Genomic DNA, 17,918 nt, shown 5'->3' on the forward strand with positions numbered 1-17,918 from the left:
ATCCACGGGATTCCTGTCCCCCACCCCAGAGACACTCAGAGCCCGAACACCAGCTTCACGGAGCTGTTGCCAGGGCAATCAGGAGCAGGACACATCTCCGCCGTGAGACGTGGGGTCGCATGAGCGAGACTGGCCTTGCTCACCCATCACAGGGACAAAATCCCACCGTCAAGCATGCATGCTTTGGGGTCAAACAGCCTTTCTGATTGTCAACCACTCCCCCACCCTCGTTAAAGTGCAAGTCCCCCTGAGAAAGGTCAAACTTCCCTGTGGATTAGCTGTCAGCAAAGGAGGCGGGCTGAGTCCAGGGTGGGGCAAAACCAGAGCCAGCGGCTGCTCGGGTCTCCCCAGTGTGCCCAGTGGGGCTGGTCTGAGTCTTCCTGGACACGGCCGCTGCAGGGCTGGGCCCACACAGAGTCGGCTGGGCGGGGCTGCCCTGCGTTCAGCCTCCAGCTCCCCACCCGAGAGGAAGGCAGGTGGACACTCACGTGAGCAGGTTTCCAGGAGCTGACAGCGAGCGCTCCTCCCGCCGGCTGCCCTCAAACGGGTTCCCGAAGGAGCGTTTTCGTATCATGGTCTTCACCAGGATCTGGAGGAAAGAAGAGGAGGCTCAGCCACCTGGGGGAGATTCCAGGCAACATCCTCCCTCGTGCCACTCCACGAGTCCCGTCTACCTCTTCCTTTCTCCCCACACCCCACCCCCTGCCGCCTGCCAGCTCCCAGGGCTTGTGGCTGATGGCAGGCCTTTGAGAGACGCCCACCAGGGATACAGCAGCCAAAGCCATCACCAAGTCTCACTGGCCTGCTCCTCAAATCTCCACGGCTCCCTGGCTGCCAACAAGATAAGGTCAGAACTCCTCCGTCTGACATTCAAGGCCTGGCATAAGCTAGTCTTGGCCTACTCAGCTGCCAGGGGACCCTGTACTCCAGGAGAGCTGGCCTGTACTCTCTGTCCAGTACCCCTGGTACCATCTGTCTCACCTGAGCCATCACTGGACATGCCCTCCTGGCCCATCAACCTGTCTCATCTTCAAGGCCAGTCCTTTATTTTTGGTGAATGCCATCTACAACCAACCCAACAAGTAACCAACTATTGCTTCCAGGTATAATCCTGGGAGGGGGATGGGAGTCACTGCACTTTTAACTGAAATGTAATTCACGCGGCATAAAATTCTCCATTTTAAAGTGTACAATTCAACGGTTTTTAGCATATTCACATCACCACTGTCTAATTTCAGAACATTTACATCATCCCGAAAAGAAACCCAGTACTACCCATTAGCAGTCAGTCCCCACCCTCCTCCCCAGCAGCCCCTGGCAACCACCAATCCACTTTCTGTCTCTACGGTTTGTCTATTCTCATTTCATATAAATGGAATCATTCAGTACGTGGCCTTTGGGGTCTGGCTTCTTTCACTCAGCATAACGTTTTCAAGGTCCATCCACGCTGCAGCACGAATCATTGCTTTATTCCTTTTTATGGCCTGGTAATAATCCTTTGTGTGTATATGCCACATTTTGTTTATGCATTCATCCTTTGGACTGTTTCCACTTCGGGGCTATTGTGACTAATGCTGCTATGAACAATCTGTGTACAAGTTTTTGTGTGGACACTTTCCACACAAAATGTTTTCGTTTCTCTTGGGTGTACACCTAGGAGTGGAATTCTTGGATCATTTGGTAACTCTAAGTTTAACGTTTTTAGGAGCTGCCAGACTGTTTTCTACAGTGGCTACACGGTTTTTTACATACAGTCCCACTAGCAATACAAAACAGTACCAGTTTCTCAGGGGGCTGCATTTTAGCTGAGGATGATGAACATCTGTCGCAGTCTAAGGAGCTGAGGAAACATCCCAGGACACTGAGGGTGGCCAGTCCGCAGGCTGGTGTGGTGTGATGGCAAGAGAGGTCAGAGGTCCCGAAAGTCCTTTTAAGTCTGAGAGGCACTGGGAGCTGGCATGTCCACTGTCGTGAGTGGGAACGCTTTGGTGTCCCCCACCCCGTCCACCCTAAGACAGGCTGGGTCCACAGCTTGGCTGGGAAACACCTGCCAGAGGAGGGGATCTTGGGGGAAAAGGTAACATCCCTCCATCACGTCCCTCAGCCACTGCTCAGCTTCCCTCCTCCGTCTTCCAGTCTTCCCTTCAGTCCATCCTTTCTGAAACCCAGATCTGATTCCCTTCCTCCCTGACTTGGTATCTCTCACCCATAGGAGTTTGGAACTTATCCTGTTACCAGCCAGGGAGTCATGGAAGGTTCACGGTGATGCTTTTGGCTGCTGTATTTCATGAAGGAATTTTCAAGGAAGTGGCCTCAACACCCTGTAAGGCTCTGGCCTCCTTCCAAGCAGAGCATGACACCTCTTCAAGCTGTTTCATGTACTGACTGGGCTTGGGGATTTTTTTTTTTTAAGGGTTTGCTGCTAAAAAGGAAAAAAAAAAGTGTTTAAAAAACCACTAGAAAAAAAAAAAAAACCACTAAAAGGTGGAAACACCCAAATGTCCATCAACTGATGAATGGATAAACAAAATGTGCTCTAGCCATACAATGGAATACTTTTCAGCCCTAAAAAGGAATGACTGGCTACAATGTGGATGAACCTTGAAAACATGATGCTGAGTGAAAGAAACCAAACACAAAAAAATCACATTCTGTATGATTCCATTTATATGAAATGTCCAGAATAGGCAAATCTATAGAGACAGAAAACAGACTAATGGATGCCAGGGGCTGGGGGGAGGGGAGAACAGAGAGTGAGCATTACCGGGGACGGGGTTTCTTTTGGGATGATGAAAATGTTTCAGAACTACAGAGGTGATGGTTGCACAATATTGTAAATGTACTAAATGCCACTGTATTGTTCACTTTAAGTGGTTAATTTTATGTTACATAAATTCTACCTCAATTTAAAAAAAAAAAAAGAAAGAAAAGAGAAACGTTGAGCTAGAGAATGAAGGCCGTGCCCCTTGGCAAGCACTCAAGGTCCCTCCCTTGCCAAGGCCCGAGCTCTGTGGTTCCTGGAACACACGGGCCTGTTTCCTCTGAGCCTTTGCAGGCACCATTCCTCCCGGTGAGACTGGCCTTCCCAGTCCTCAGGACCCAGCGAGAGGGGCTCCTACCCTGTGGGGCCTCCCACTCCAGCTCCTCTCCCCGCTGGCCTGTCACCGTGTGACGGCACAAGAGGGTGATTCTTTCTTTCCAGATCCATCTTCCTTATGAGGCCGGGAGCCCCATGAGAGCTGGCACTGTCCCTTGCTCACCTCTGTAAGCCCGTGCCCGGCACACCCTGGGTGCCAGGAGGGGGCCTGGACCTCCCCGCTCCAGCTCCTCCTTCTCAGACAGCTGCTGAAGCCCTCACTTCCTCCCTGCCCCCCACAGTCCATTCTCCACGTGGGCCTTCCCAAGGCCAATACTGATCATGCCGCTCTCCTGAATCAAACCTCTTGGGACCAAGATTTAAACCTCTGCTGTGGCCTCAGGACTTGTGTGGTCTGGCCCCACCTCCCATCCAGCCTCATGCCACCCTCCCTTCTTTGCCCTGCTTCAGCCACCCTGGCTTTCTTGAGGTTTCTCACGGACATGATCCCACCAGAGGATCACTGCGTTCGCTGTTCCCTTTTCCAGGAATGCCCTTGCCCTTTACCCTCTCTTGGCCTGATTAACACCCCGCCATCCTCTCAGCGTGCATCTTCCAGGAGGCCTCCTCTAACCCATCACCTGGGCTGCATTCCCCTCTTAGGCGTACCCCTCGCAGCCCCTCTGTTACTTGCATAATTTATTTGTTGGTTCTTTGCCCAGCGTCTGCAGGCGCCGTGTTGGTTGTATTCATCTCTGTATCCCCTGCTCCCAACACAGGCCTGGGGAAACCACTCAGTGTTCAAGAAGTGTTTCCTGAATAATCAATGCCTATTTCAGACCTCTAGGGTCAGACGCCTTCTCCCCAGAATATCCACAACCAGGAACAGAATAACCCAGGGTGGACGCTGGGAGCCCGAGGTCAGCTGCCTTCCCCACGGCAGGCTCAGGATGTGGGTGCAGCGGGTGGATGAGAAGGAGGGGGTGTGTGTGGGTGAGTGTTCAACAGCGAAGACCATGCAGAGGCCCCTGGTCGGGGAGGAGGAGGAAGACGTGAATGGATGCCCCACCCGGGGGCTCAGGTTTTGGAGGGAGAGAGAAAGTACGTGGGGAAGCAGAGGATGAGGTGCAAAGCTGGGAGCGAAGGAGCCAGCACTGGGGGCTCCTAAGGGGGTGGTCACTCGAGGCTGGACACGGCAGAGCCTCCCCTCCCAGAGCCCAGGGCGCTGCCTGCCTGCTGGGGCTGGTGCTGGCCAAACACACCCGGGACTCCCGAGGTGGCCATGGTGGGGCAGCCCACCGGATTCTGCCCCTAGGACTGCAGCCTGGGCCCCAGGGCCCTGAGGGTCCTGGTCTCCCTCTTGGAGCCACACACCCTCTGGGCAGAGGCTTGGCAAGTGGGTGATTCCCTGAGTCTTCGAGGTTAGGCCTGGGGACTCCAATTCTAGCTCCTTCTTCCTGGGTCAGGACCCAAATGTAAGGCCATAAAAGGGGTCCCAGTGGCTCCTGAGCAAACGCCCACCCTCAGAAGTCAGGAAGAGCTTTCTGAGGCATGGGAAGTGGGGGCCCTGCCTCTAGCCCTGGCAGCTGCCCACAGGGCAGAGATGAGACGAGCTCAGTCATCTGCTCTGGGGACTGAAGACCCAGCCAATGGGGAGCCCGTCTTGGAGACCTTGGCTCCAGCTGCCATCCTGGGCACCTGCCCTGGCCCTTCCCCTCCTCCTGTTCCCCTGACACGCTCTGAAAGCAGGAATTCCAGAAGGGGCAGTACAATCCTTAGAGAGGGGCTATCCCTGTCTACAGTAACCTCGGACCTGGCTGTAGACAGAGCTCACACTAGAAGATGCAGGGGCCACCTGGCCTGATGTGTGACCAAGGCCCAGAGGCTGGTCGCTGTAGGTGAGGGGCAGACCCGGCCATCCCCTGACGTTCAGGCCCAACGTCTACCTCTTAGTCGCCCGCCCACGTCCCAGCTCATCCTCGCTGGCCTGCCGCGGGCTCTCTGTCCCTGCTCTCAGGCAGTGGTTTGCCCCACCTTACCACGGTTGCCAGGCTGGGTATGTGTTTGACCGAATTCTCCACCTCCTCTTCTGTCACCTCGACCAGCGTGCAGTTCTCATCCTCCGATGGCAGCGGCTCCGCCCCGTGCCTCGTGACCCAGGGGTGCAGCTTCAACGAATGACAGGAGGGGTGAGGGGCGGGCACAACTGGCTCCCAGGAACCCTGCCTATGAGCGGAGCCAGGGAGGGGACGCGGGAGGGGAGAGGCAGTGGCCTGAGGTCAGGCGTGCAAGAGAGCAGGCAAGCCAGGCAGAGGCTGGGGGGTGAGCGAGGTGGGAGGAAATGTGAAACAGACAAAGGACAGAGAATGGGAGGGAGCGACGAGGCCAGAACGTGAGCCGGGCTGGATTCTCCATCTGGCCCCAGGTCTCGGCAGAAGCGCCTGGAATTCGCCATCTGCGTTGCACGGTTGTCTGAGGAGCACCCATCACTCCTCAGCAACTCTCCCTGATGCCTGGAAGGCTCAGCTCGGAGCAGGCACCCATTTCACAGAACGGGAAACAGAGGCATGGGGTGGCACAGGGAGAAGGACACGACCAGCAGAGGACCCAGGCAGAGGTCTGCCCCGCAACCACCTGCCCCTGGGGTCCAAGCCCTTATCTGTAACCTTCTGGGCTGCCCCCTCTTCAACTGCTAGTTAGCTGAGGTGCCTAGGAGTTCCCGAAGCAAATCTCTAGATTTCTTAAAGATCCATGTGTGTGCACGTGCCATTGGCAGGGTTGTAGGGGGTGGATAGGGATCTCTTCTAACAGTGCTTTCTGCAACAGAGTGGAATTCAGCAGGCCGGGATCAGAGATAGGGGGTCAAAGTGCTCACTAACTTCCTCCCACCCCAACTGTACTTTCTCAAAGGGACAGGCAGGGTCTAAGAAAAGACCCCAGGATTTCAGCAGCCACACGGTGGAGCACACAGAAACCTGGTCTGGTCCGGTCTAGGGAGGGTGGATGCCATCACCCCAAGCCGATTGGAGCGAGTGCTAGCTCCTCGGCTGGCAGTGGATCCCACTTCCACAATCACAGTGAACACGAGTCCCAGATCCTCCCCCACAAGCCCCCAGCACCCCAGAGGCCCCAGGACATGGGAGGGCAGTGGTGCCAAGAAGGACGCAGTGCTGTAAACAGAGGGGCGTGGGGCCTGACCGAGGCAGGGTTGAGCCAGACAATTCCAAGCAGAGGACACAGGCTGAGGCTCCAGCACACGCCCCAAGGGGCAGCAGCGGCCCCCAGGTACCTTGATCTCAGGCACCACGATCCTCGACTCGGGGTTCTTGTCCAACATGCGGGTGATCAGGTCCTTCAAGTCCTCGGCTATGTCAGGCCTGGGGATGGGAGATACATCAGGGGTGGAGGACGTCACCAAGGGCTCGGAGAGGAAGGCGACTTGGGGTAGATGGACAATACTCACTGATCTGGAAATTCCAGGGCCTGACTCTTGATCTTACTGTGTAAACACATGATCCGCTCATCCATGAATGGGCACTGCGAAGACAGGTCAGGGACAGGGTGGCCGTCAATGGCTGGCACATCTGTCCTGCAAGGGCAGGCAGCATTCCACATGGGTTGCAGCAGAGAAAGAAACAGCCCAGTGGCCCAATCCAGGGACAAAGCAGATCCCATTCCCCAAAGATCTAAAAGGACCAGGACTGTCTTTCCAGAAGGGCTAGAGCCTTCCTAACCACACTGGCTTTCCTCTGTAGCTGTGCTTTAACTTACCAACTTATACACAAGCAAACACTCTTTTCACCCACCTGCCAGTTGAACAATAATAATAATACAAAGAACAATACAAAAGACAAAGCAGCAGCAGCTGTGATTTGTGAGGGCTTAGCCTGGACCAGGCCCTGTACTGAGGTTTCTCAGCACCAACATTTCATTTGGCTGTTTGTTACCTCTGCCCGGAATGTTCTTCCCACCAACATCTGCGTGGCTTGTTTTCTCCCATCCTTCAGGTGTCTGATCAAAGCTCACCCGCTCAGGGGGGCCTTCCGGAGCTCCTGTCTAAAACAGACACCCCCTCCACCTCCATGTGATTTCTCATCATAGCACCTCCCCCTGACATTATATTACATATGTATTTGGGGACTTCCCTGGCGGTCCAGTGGTTAGGATTCCACGCTTCCACTGCACGGGACACAGGTTCAATCCCTGGTTGGGGAACTAAGATCCGCATATCACATGGTGCGGCCAAAAAAAACAAAAAAAGAGAGGGTAGGAGGGAGGGAGACGCAAGAAGAAAGAGATATGGGGATATATGTATATGTATAGCTGATTCACTTTGTTATAAAGCAGAAACTAACACGCCATTGTAAAGCAATTATACTCCAATAAAGATGTCAAAAAAAAAAAAAGTATTTATTCACTGTTTAACTCCTACACTGGAACATCAGCTCCAAGAGGACAGAGATTTTTGTCTATCTTGCTCACTGCTGACACCCAGTGCCCAGGAACATCCCTGGCACGAAGTAGGGGCTCAATAAATACCTGCTGAATTAATGAATGCTTGAATTATTTCTGTTGATCCTCTCAGAAGCCATAAAAAGTAATAAGTATTATTCTCATTTTACAGACGAGAAAAAAACAAGCTCAGAGAGGTGCCGTGTCCTGGGAAGCACAAAGCCTAGAGTGGGCTGACTCTGAAGCCCATTCATGCATCACCTCCTGGGTGACAAGTTGACGCTTTCGCTTGGTGGAGGGCCTGACCCAGGAGGAGCTCAGGCATAGTGCTGGAAAAAGAAACCTTTATGTGGGGTGCTCAGAACGTTGGAAGAGGTCACAGAAAGTGACCTGGTCCACTCCTGTCCAAGGAAAATGATTTCATTAAGAGCAGTAACGAGATAAGAGTTTGGATTGTGCAGGTGTATCAATTTGACAGAGCTCATTAAATAGTACACTTAAGATCTGCATGTTCCATGATATGTAAATTTTACCCCAAAAGAAAAAAATGAAAACCACCAATAGTGAGCTCTAGCTAATGACTGCACTCTGAAGCATATGTAAGGAGGTACAATTCTTAACAACTTGGCTATATGATTGAAAATTTTCTCATCAAATGTTGGGTGGGGGGAGATGATTATAAACTCCTTTACTTCCTCATGGGACTAGTTTCTTAAGCTTTCCTCAATAGGAGTACAAGCTCATGAAAAGGAATAATCCTCACTTTTATTGCTCACATAATCAATCGGAACTTCAGAGTTTAAAATAGAAGCCCCTAAATGTCAGTTATATAAAAACAACAAAAGAACAACAACAGAAAGAAGACAAAACAGCACTCCCTAAATCAATAATGCCAAACGGGTTTTAACTTCCATTCCAATTCTATTCCTCCAACAACAGCTTCTAGGAACACTGTTGAGAAGAACATCAAAGCAGTACCAGGCTCAGGAAGAAAGAGTGCAGTTATTGATTAGTGATGCCTATCTCCAGTTTAGGAGAGGGTAGAGGTGGCATATTTGCTGTCCTTGCCCTAAATTCATCAACTACTGTATTTACAACCTCTAGAGCCTCTGCCAATCCTTCTGTTTTAACAGCTCGTTTTTTCACACATATGGCTATCATATACAACTATGTATATTTGGGAAGGCATCTTTTTTCATATTCAGATCTAATTGTGGAAATAAAATGAAATAACTTTTTAAGTGAATAAGTTCTATCTCCCTACAAGGAGAGATAATTATTAATCCAAGGGGGCAACCCACAACACCCAGGATACAGGACACCCCACCCTGTTACCTGGCCAAACACAAAGCAGTACAGCGTCACACCCATGGCCCAAACATCCAGTGCCTGCAAGACAAAGAGCTCCGTGTGAGGGGCCAAGGGGCAGTAAAGGGCATCTAATGCTTTCACCTGTCCAGCATCCAATCCTCCAGCTTTTCTTTGGGGAACCACCTCTTCTTGACTGCTCAGTCCATGGGAGTTTAGGTGGGGCTATTCCTGCTCCCCAAACCCCATGCCTCTGGGTGGGCACATGACCCAGGCCTGGCCAATGAATGAGAGCAACACTTCCCCCAGGCACAGTGATTGGTTCAAGGATGGGCACATGACCCACACTGGGCCAATCAGAGCCAATCCCAGGATTTTCACTGGAGCTCTTCATAAAAAAAAGAAGCTCTTTCTATTGAGGCTGGTAAACTGGTAGAAAGTAGTCTGGAGCTGCTGATGACCATCCACCCGGGGAGGAAACTAATTCAGGAAAACAGAGCTGAGGGGACTTCCCTGGCGGTCCAGTGGTTAAGACTCCACGCTTCCACTGCAGGGGGCACAGTTTCATCCCTGGCCAGGGAAGTAAGATCCCGCATGCCACGTGGTGCAGACAAAATTTTTTTTAAAAAAAGGAAAACAGAGCTAAGAGATGGAGAGATGATTCATCTTTGAATCCCTGTATCTAGCCAAGCCTGAAAACAAACACACCCCGCTCCTCATTCACATGGTCCAATGGATTCACTGTTTAAGCCAGTGAGTTGGGTTTTTGTCACTTACAGCTGAAAGGACCATAACACACGCAGAACTCCTCATTGCAGGCAGGGCCAAACCTACCTTCCCAGAGAAGATCTTCCGGGTCTCCGAGAGCGACTCGGGCGCCATGAAGGCGGGAGTGCCCACGGTGTTAGAGAGGAGGGCGTCGCTGCCCTTGAACTCGTTGCTCACGCCGAAGTCCGCAATCTTGACGTGCCCATCTTCTCCAACCAGCAGATTGGAAGGTTTGATGTCCCGGTGGATGATCTTCTGGTAGTGTACTGGGGGCGGGATGGGAGAGAGGGGGGCAGGAAAACCACGTGAGAAGCTCCATGTGGCCCACACAGCCCAGAGACACAGGCAGGAGCCTCTCTGTTCTCCCAGGGTCCCAGGCCCTTCCCAGCCTTCCCCTCTCAAACCTGCTGAACACCCACAGCTCTGAAAGATAAGGGGAGTGTCTCTAAGGAAGTTGTCCCATCCTCCAAATTGAGGAGAGAAACACTGACTGCCAACAGCAGTTGGTAACTGCCTGCTACAGTCTTAAGTCATGAGTGCATGAAGAGTTTTTGTTGAGCTTGGCTCCCAGCTAGAAGCCTCAAAACTTGTGACAAACATCTTTTCATTTACGAATGCCACCACTCAACCTGAACACCAAACCAACAATGACTGGAGCAGGTCAATTTGAAGTGTGAAGCACAACAGGACTGAGGACTTGGCTAACTGCTCCTGCCTGGATGTCAGCTCATGGGACAGGACAGTCCTATAGTTTGGAAGACCCAACTGCATTTCTGGGGTGATGATGATGAAGATGATGATGATGATGGTGATGATGAAATGATGATATTGGTAATAAGAGCAGCAGCTGACTTTGCTGAATGCCCAGTCTGAGGCCTTGCCCTGTGTTAAGTGCTTCCCATTCACCCCATTTCAATCTCACAACAATCCTATGTAATAGGCAAAGGGTATGAGTCAACATGTTTAACAACCAGAAGCAGAAAGGACACCCTGCCAGTCAATACTGCTGATGTCCTGGCTGATTTCAGACCTGGCGAGAGATATTTTATTCCTATTTTACAGATGAGGAACTAAGGTTCCAGGAGATTAACAGGATCCCAAGGTTGTTGGGAATAAGGGAAGATGCAAGGCACTTAACAGTGCCTGGGACACATAGAAAGTGCTGGATAAACAGTCACTAACACTATTGCTCTTAATTTTTCTGTGTGGCAGGAAGAAGGGTTTCTGCTCGCGGGGGGCATGGCCCCAGCAGGTCTCTCTGCAGCTCAGACAGTTCTTTTTCCCGCACACCTCCCTGTGCTCCAGGAAGGAAATAAGAAACCCTCCACTTTCCATCCACTACCTGGGAATGCTAAGCACCCCCTGGGTGAGAGTCCTCCCACAGGCCCCACTTACAGTACTCGATGCCTTTGATCAGATCCTGGAAATAGAAACGGGCCTGGTCTTCCGAGAGCGGTTTGAGGGTGGGTACTTCCATCACAGGCCTGAAAAGTCGATACATGCATGAAAAGCAAACCAGACACGCTGGCCTTTGCCCTCTCTCACCACCTCACTCAGCTTTGCAACTCAAGAAGCTTCGAGCATCACACCTGCTGGGAATGGGGACACTCACCCTTGGTTGACCAGTTCAAACACTGTAGGATAGAGAAGGGGGTGAATGGTTACACTGGGAATTTGGAAATCCATCTTCCTCCCCCTCTTCCCCAATTCCCAACCACCCCTAGAAACACCAAGAAGCACTGAAACTAACATTGGGGCTGGGGCGAGGAACAGTCCACTGAACCAAAACCATGGAAGGTTCTGCTTTTCTAAGTTCCCATGAGGAGGCTAGGGGTCAGAGATTTCTGGTATCCCTGGGACCCCAGCCTGGCTGAACTTCTAGTCCTCAAACAGTTGAGGACCCTCTACCAGAGAAAACAAAGCAGGAAGATCCGAGACAGGTGGGGGCGGCTCCTGGACTCCTTTCATCTTCCTCTCATACCTGGGGGGTGGGGGCGACTCCCAGGGATCTAACTGATGCTGAACTGTGTCCTCTCACTCACACCCAGGTCCTGAGCCACCTTATGCCAAAGAACAGGTCTAAGGGGACACAACCCAAACGTCAATTTACTTAGGCACAAAGAAGTAGCCCTAGGGGACTTCTGAACCCTAGCAAAGTTTCAATTCAAGAAACAGCAAGAACAGGTATCGATGACCCCTCTCACATTTTCCAAGCTGCCAGGCTACATCAAGAATTGTTGGATAGGACTTCCCTGGTGGCGCAGTGGTTAAGAATCCGCCTGCCAACGCAGGGGACACGGGTTCGATCCCTGGTCCGGGAAGATCTCATATGCCACAGAGCAACTAAGCCCGTGTGCCACAACTACTGAGCCCGCGTGCTGCAACTACTGATGTCCGCGTGCCTAAAGCCCGTGCTCTGCAACAAGAGAAGCCACCACAATGAGAAGCCCGCGCACCACAACAAAGACCCAACGCAGCCAAAAATAAATAAATAAAAAGGATAACATTGTTCCAACTCTTCAGCACTCTGTGGTCAGCTGGCCCACAAACCCTTTCCTGTGACTCTCAATCCAAACCAAGACTTGGAGCTAGAGGTGGGGGATGGAGATCTCCCCACCACCTCAAAGGCCAACTCATCCTATTCCTCCTAAACGGGCCCTTCTTGACTCACAATCATGTGCGACACACAAATGCCTCACTCCCTGCCAGCTTCTTCCCAGCCCTGTGTATGTGGGGACCGCCCCCCCAACCATCAAGTATTACATAAATCATATTCAGGGAATGCACAGTTTTTTTGTTGTTGGGGAGGTGGGTTATTTTTTGCATTTCTAAAAGTTGAGGTGAAATTTTCAGAAGATTAAACTATTTTAAAATGCATGATTCAGTGGCATTTAGTATTCCACTGCCTCCAGTGAAAGCATCCCCTCTATCTAGTTCCAGAACATTTTCAGCCCCTAAAAAGAAATTCTGTGCCTCCCCCTAGCCCTGGCAACCAATAACCCGCTTTCTGTTTCCATAGATTTGCCTATTCTGTACATTTCATATACACGGACTCATACAATATGCAACCTTTGGTAACTGGCTTTTTCACTTAGCATGTTTTCAAGGTTCATCCATGTTGTAGCATGTATCAGTACTTTGTTCCTTTTTGTGGCTGTATAATATTCCATGGTGTGGATATGCCACATTTTGTTTATCCATTCATCAACTGATGGACATTTAGGTTATTTCCACATTTTGGCTATTATGAATAATGCTGCTATGAACATTCATGTTAAGTATTTGTGTGGCTATCTGTTTTCAGTTCTTTGGGGTATATACTTAGGAGTGGAATTGCTGGGTCATGTGGTGTAGTTATTTTAATTTTGTTCTGGTTGTACAAATATAAGTGGGAATATGAAGCTGTACCTTAGGAAATGAAAAAAACAGCACAGTGGATTTCAAAATCCAGTGGAGAATGACTTTGGAATTGTCTGTTTTCTGGAAGCATCTACCCACATTGGAGCTTCTTATGGAAGAAGGGTTGTTTCAAAGCTTGTCCAAGGGCTGAGGCGGCCAAGGAGAAAGAGCCGGCTCCTCAGACAAAAAGAGGGCTTAAAGGTTCTGACCTGAAAAGGAACTTAACTCCCCCAGGGCCCCACCTTGTTTTCACGTTCATCAACCAGTGTTGGCCAAACCCTAGTTAGGGGAAATCTGCTGTGGCTTCAGGCTGTGGTTAGAAGCAAAAGTAATGGCGCTGAAGGTAAGGCTTCCACCGACAGGAGCGCTGGTGCCCTCAGCTCTCGCTTTCCCACCTTGGTTATGTAAACTTAACTTTCAAGAGCTGCTTCATGAATTTCTGTGCTTCCTCCCAAGCACTATAACTCGGTTGGCATGAGGGAAGCTGGCCTGTTGAAACAGGTCTATTTTCAGTCACTTACAGTTTAACCGCTCCTGGAGCTGAGCAGTGGTGGAAAGTTTTTAACCCCAAGAAATACCAGTCGTATTCTCTACCCTTTGAGGGTCAGGCCTGCAGTTGCAGAACCCTTGCTGATACCTGCAACCTGGCTTCACACACTGCCCTGTCTGTACTCACCACACACAGCTGTGGCTGGAAACTAAAAAATAACAGTGTCGGGATTTTTTCAAAACCGCTGGAATCACATACCAAAATCGCATGGCTCCTTCCCACACTGCCACCTCAAGAAGTAAAAAACTCTGTCCATGAAGCTGCCTGGTCCAAATGGCTTAGGAAACTCTTCTTTGAGGCTTGGGTCACGTTCTTTACACACTCATTCGACTCCTCGGCTCAAAACCCTCAAGGGGCTCCCTTCTCGCTCAGAGTGAAAGGCAAAGTTTTACAATGGTGTGAAATGTCCTCTGCCATCTGGTCTCCACTGTCCTGCACAAATGTCACCTCAGTGAGGCATCTCAAGGAGCCACTCTGTTTCGCAATTCCCCAACCTGGAACTCCTGACTCCCGTGACCCTGCTCAGGTTAGCTTTTTCCCATGATATTGTCACCTTGGAAGCCTGTGCCTAATACTTAGGTCTGAGTGTGTCTGTCCATCCTCACCAGAGCAATAAAGTGCCCTGAGGGAGCGGGGGTGGGGGAGTAGGGGGTTGAGTTTCGTTCCTTGAAGAACCTAGAACAGGGCCTGACAAACTGTAATGTTTGTTGAAAGAACAACCCATCTCCTCAGAAACGGCCCAAAGCCATTCGGTGTCAGGTCTGGGGCCCCAAGTGAGCAAATTATGCTGGGGATGCCATTCTGGGCCAAAAATTATCTTTTACATTTTATGATTTCTTCTATATTTCCCCAAACTTCACTCGTTTGCCTACCATGTTTATAATCTGGCCATATCTATATACCATGTAAACTACTGTTTATTTCACACTTTTCTTTAAATTGACTTAGTGTTAAAACTTTTAGCCTTATCCCAGGTAATAATATCCAGGAAATCATGAGTTTAGTGTGCTGGTTATAGTTTTTCCTATGCAATGATAAATCTAAAAAATTTTTTAAATGTTGGTCCATATAACACCTAAAATCGTCTCATATATTTAAAGTGGTGTTGGTACCACATTTTGAGAAATTATGACTCTGTGATGTTCATATTTTTATTATATGAATGTTTCACAATTTTTTAAAGTTATCATATCTGATGTTGTTTACTGTGTACCCTCTAAAATGTTTCTAAAGGAAAGTTTTTAAAGTTCTAAAATTGGAATATGGCCTGCACACTAGATGCTCTTAAGGAACTGGCATTAACTTTTCCAGGTGCAATAACGGGAGGATTATTGTGATCATGTAGGAGATGCAGGCCAAAATGTTTAGGGGCTGAAGTGTCAAGATGTCTGTTACTTTACTCTTGGGTGGTTCAGCAAAAAAATACAGAGAAATGGATGGGTGGGTGGCTAGACTGATAAAGCAAATATGACAAAAATTACTAACTGTTGAATCTGGGCGGTAGGTAAACAGGTACTCATCGTACTCTTCTTTCAACTTTAACATTTTTCATAATAAAAACCTGGGTGGGGGAGGTGATGAAAAATAAAATGTCCTAAGCAACAACAGCATCCTTGGAATTGAACCATGGCAACTACTTTAGGGGAAATTGAGCTCTGAGCTCTAGTTCCAAACCAGACCCATTATTTATGATTAACCACTCCCTGTGCAGCAAAGGATCACCCTGTGCTCATCCAGGAGACAGGCTGGGCTTGGCCCTGCCCATACCACTCATCTCCTTAATACCCCTCCCGGCTGTCATCTGTACCCGCGCGAAATGCATACACTAGTCTGAACGCCTACCCAAGCCAGACAACAGTGGGACACGTGACCTGTTGATCACGCCTTCCTGGGCCTGAGAGTCTGCTGTCCAGCTTTGAATTAGTCCTGCACTTCCTTCCCTCATCAGCGCTTATGCTGGGAACTGACTGAGAACTGACCCATGTCCTCATCACTTTTTAAAAATGAGGTCTCTGAGGACATACCTGAGTCCTTCCATTTCAGTGTGCAGGACCCAGACCCTTCAATGGCCCCTCAAGGCTCCAAATGCCCCATCATGGCCTCCCAGGCCCTCCATCTTCATCCCCACCCCCTCTCCCTGGTTTTCTCTGCTGCAGCCACATTTTTCTCAAACACACTAAGCTCTCACCAGCCTTGGGACCTCTGTACCTGCTGTTTCCTCTGCCTGGAATGCTCTTCCTCAGATGCAACAGGGCTGTGTCCTTGATATTCAGGTGCTAAATGGTCACCTCTTTTCTGCCATGGCCCCTCCATCTCTCTCTCACATCACCCTGTTTAATCTTCTTCAGAGTATCTATCTGAAGTTGATTATCTGCTTTATTTACAGTCATCCCTCCCGATCCATGGGGAATTGGTTCCAGGAACCCCCATGGGTACCAAAATCCACAGATGCTCAAGTTCCTTATATGAAATGGTGTAGTATTTGCATATAACCCATGCACATCCTCCCCTATACTTTAAATCATCTCTAGATTACTTATAATATCGAATACAATATAAATGCTATGTAAATAGTTGCCAGTGCAATTTTACTTTTTGCAAATTCAAGTTTTACTTTTTGGAACATTCTGAAATTTTTTCTTTTTAATATTTTCGATCCACATTTGGTTGAATCTGCAGATGCAGAACCTGTGGACACGGAGGGCCGACTGTAGTTGTTGACTATCTGTCTTCCCTGACTAGAATACCAGCTTCATAAGAGCAAGGGCCTCATCTTTCGTACTCATCCCTGCATCCTTCGTGCCTAGAATGGTGTCCAACACACAGTAGGTACTCAATAAATATCTGCAAATGGATGAATAGGACACCCAGATAAATTCCCAGCAAGAACTCCTTTACACCTCCTGCTTTGAACCAGGGGTGCAGCCTTCTGTGTGGGACCCAGTTGGAGCAGGAAAGGGTGGGAGATGCCAGGGGCAGGGGATGCCTGGAGAGCACCCCTGGGCTTTGGCAGGAGCAGCTGCCTGAGCAAGGGTGGCAGGAAGCAAGGGCTCTCTTACCCATGTACAGATGGTCCTCATTGGGGTCGTCCAGGACCTGTTGGCATAGCCACATGGAACAGGCCGGAGATGAGGAGCAGGAGAGAGGAAGAGGGAGAAAAGGTATGAGCAGGGAGGAAGCATCTCCACATGACTGCATTTGCCAATGGGAGGGCTGCGCTTTCCACTGTTTTTCCTAGTTAAGATGAAGGGCACAGGAAAAAACCCAGAGTGCGTGATCCAAATGGCCATCTGGAAAATATGCCTGTTCTAGCCAAATCCTCAAGGGTCCTAAATACCCAGAAAGGAGGTTATGAAAAGGAGGGGGCAGATGCCTCCCCTGGAAAATGTCTCAGCTTGAATAAGAATCCCACCTGTCTCCTAGGAGACGATGGACTGGTCATCAGGGTGAAAATTCAAATCCTGTCCCCATTCCCTCTGCCCTGGCAGGAAATGATGTCTCCCTGCCTGGAACTGCCACAGCACTTTCTTTCTCTCTTTTACAGCCTTCCTGCTTTCATTTTATCACTATTTCTATCTTCCTCTCTCCAAAGGGCAGGCACCATATTGTATGCACCTTGGTTGCCTCCTTGGTGCCCTGTAACAGGACTAGGCACCTAGTAGGTGCTCAGGAAATGTCTGATGAATGAATGAACAGGCAAGCTGGCAAAGAGTCTTGTTGGGTGGGGAGCCCACACACCACAGGGCACAAGGGAGAAGGGAGATCCTGCCAGGACCTAGACACATGCGCTAAACCAAGTGCCCTCGGGCTTCCTCTAAGATGGCCAACTCAAGCATCAGAGAGTTAAAATTGTGAAACTCGGTGTGACAGGTGGAGATAGCCTGCAGCCACCATTTCTCTTCTTTTGGGAAGAAACAAAGACAGACTCCTTGGCTAGACTGGTCCTCCCACCTCTTCCCATACCACACTCACCTTGCCTAGTCATCTAAGAGCCACAGGACAAGAGCCCTGAGAAAGGGATGCATCCTAGGCAGAGGCCTGGGACAGCCAACCTGGAACCCTAAGCCCTGCCCTTCGAGGAAAAGTCAGACCCAGGCACTGGCCTACCTAGAGTTCTGTTATTTTTCTTTGAAAAAATCACTTACGTTAATGTGTAGGATTATTGTTGTTTTTAAATGAATTAAAAAATTGTTTAGCTTCTCAGTTTTAAATTCTAATGTGATAAATATTAATAAACATAACCCCCGTAAGCAAAAGTTTTCTGCATTCTTCAATTATTTTTAAGAGCGTAAAAGGGTCTTGAGACCAAAAAGTGTGAGAACTGCTGATCTAGAGCAGGGGTTGGCAAATTACAGTGTACAGGCC

At 49.7% G+C, this 17,918-nt stretch overlaps 1 protein-coding gene across 8 annotated transcripts in view; it reads right to left on the reverse strand.

Moving 5' to 3' along the window:
* Positions 1-17,918, reverse strand: part of CAMKK2 (calcium/calmodulin dependent protein kinase kinase 2) — a 56,200-nt gene that overhangs the window by 12,432 nt on the left and 25,850 nt on the right. For 5 of the 8 annotated variants that reach the window (XM_082355946.1, XM_082355950.1, XM_082355945.1 and 2 more), the window contains exons 7-15: positions 16,613-16,649; positions 11,217-11,238; positions 11,000-11,088; positions 9,671-9,870; positions 8,864-8,917; positions 6,540-6,613; positions 6,366-6,453; positions 5,116-5,244; positions 489-589 (exon numbers count right to left, since the gene is read on the reverse strand). In XM_082355946.1, the coding sequence (XP_082212072.1) occupies positions 489-589; positions 5,116-5,244; positions 6,366-6,453; positions 6,540-6,613; positions 8,864-8,917; positions 9,671-9,870; positions 11,000-11,088; positions 11,217-11,238; positions 16,613-16,649 (794 nt within the window). The remainder of the gene's footprint in view (positions 1-488; positions 590-5,115; positions 5,245-6,365; positions 6,454-6,539; positions 6,614-8,863; positions 8,918-9,670; positions 9,871-10,999; positions 11,089-11,216; positions 11,239-16,612; positions 16,650-17,918) is intronic. The other 3 variants (XM_082355952.1, XM_082355949.1, XM_082355951.1) reach the window with 2 other exon arrangements.

This window comes from Balaenoptera borealis (genome assembly GCF_965194805.1).
Source record: "Balaenoptera borealis genome assembly, chromosome: 14".
NCBI classification, from domain to species: domain Eukaryota; kingdom Metazoa; phylum Chordata; class Mammalia; order Artiodactyla; family Balaenopteridae; genus Balaenoptera; species Balaenoptera borealis.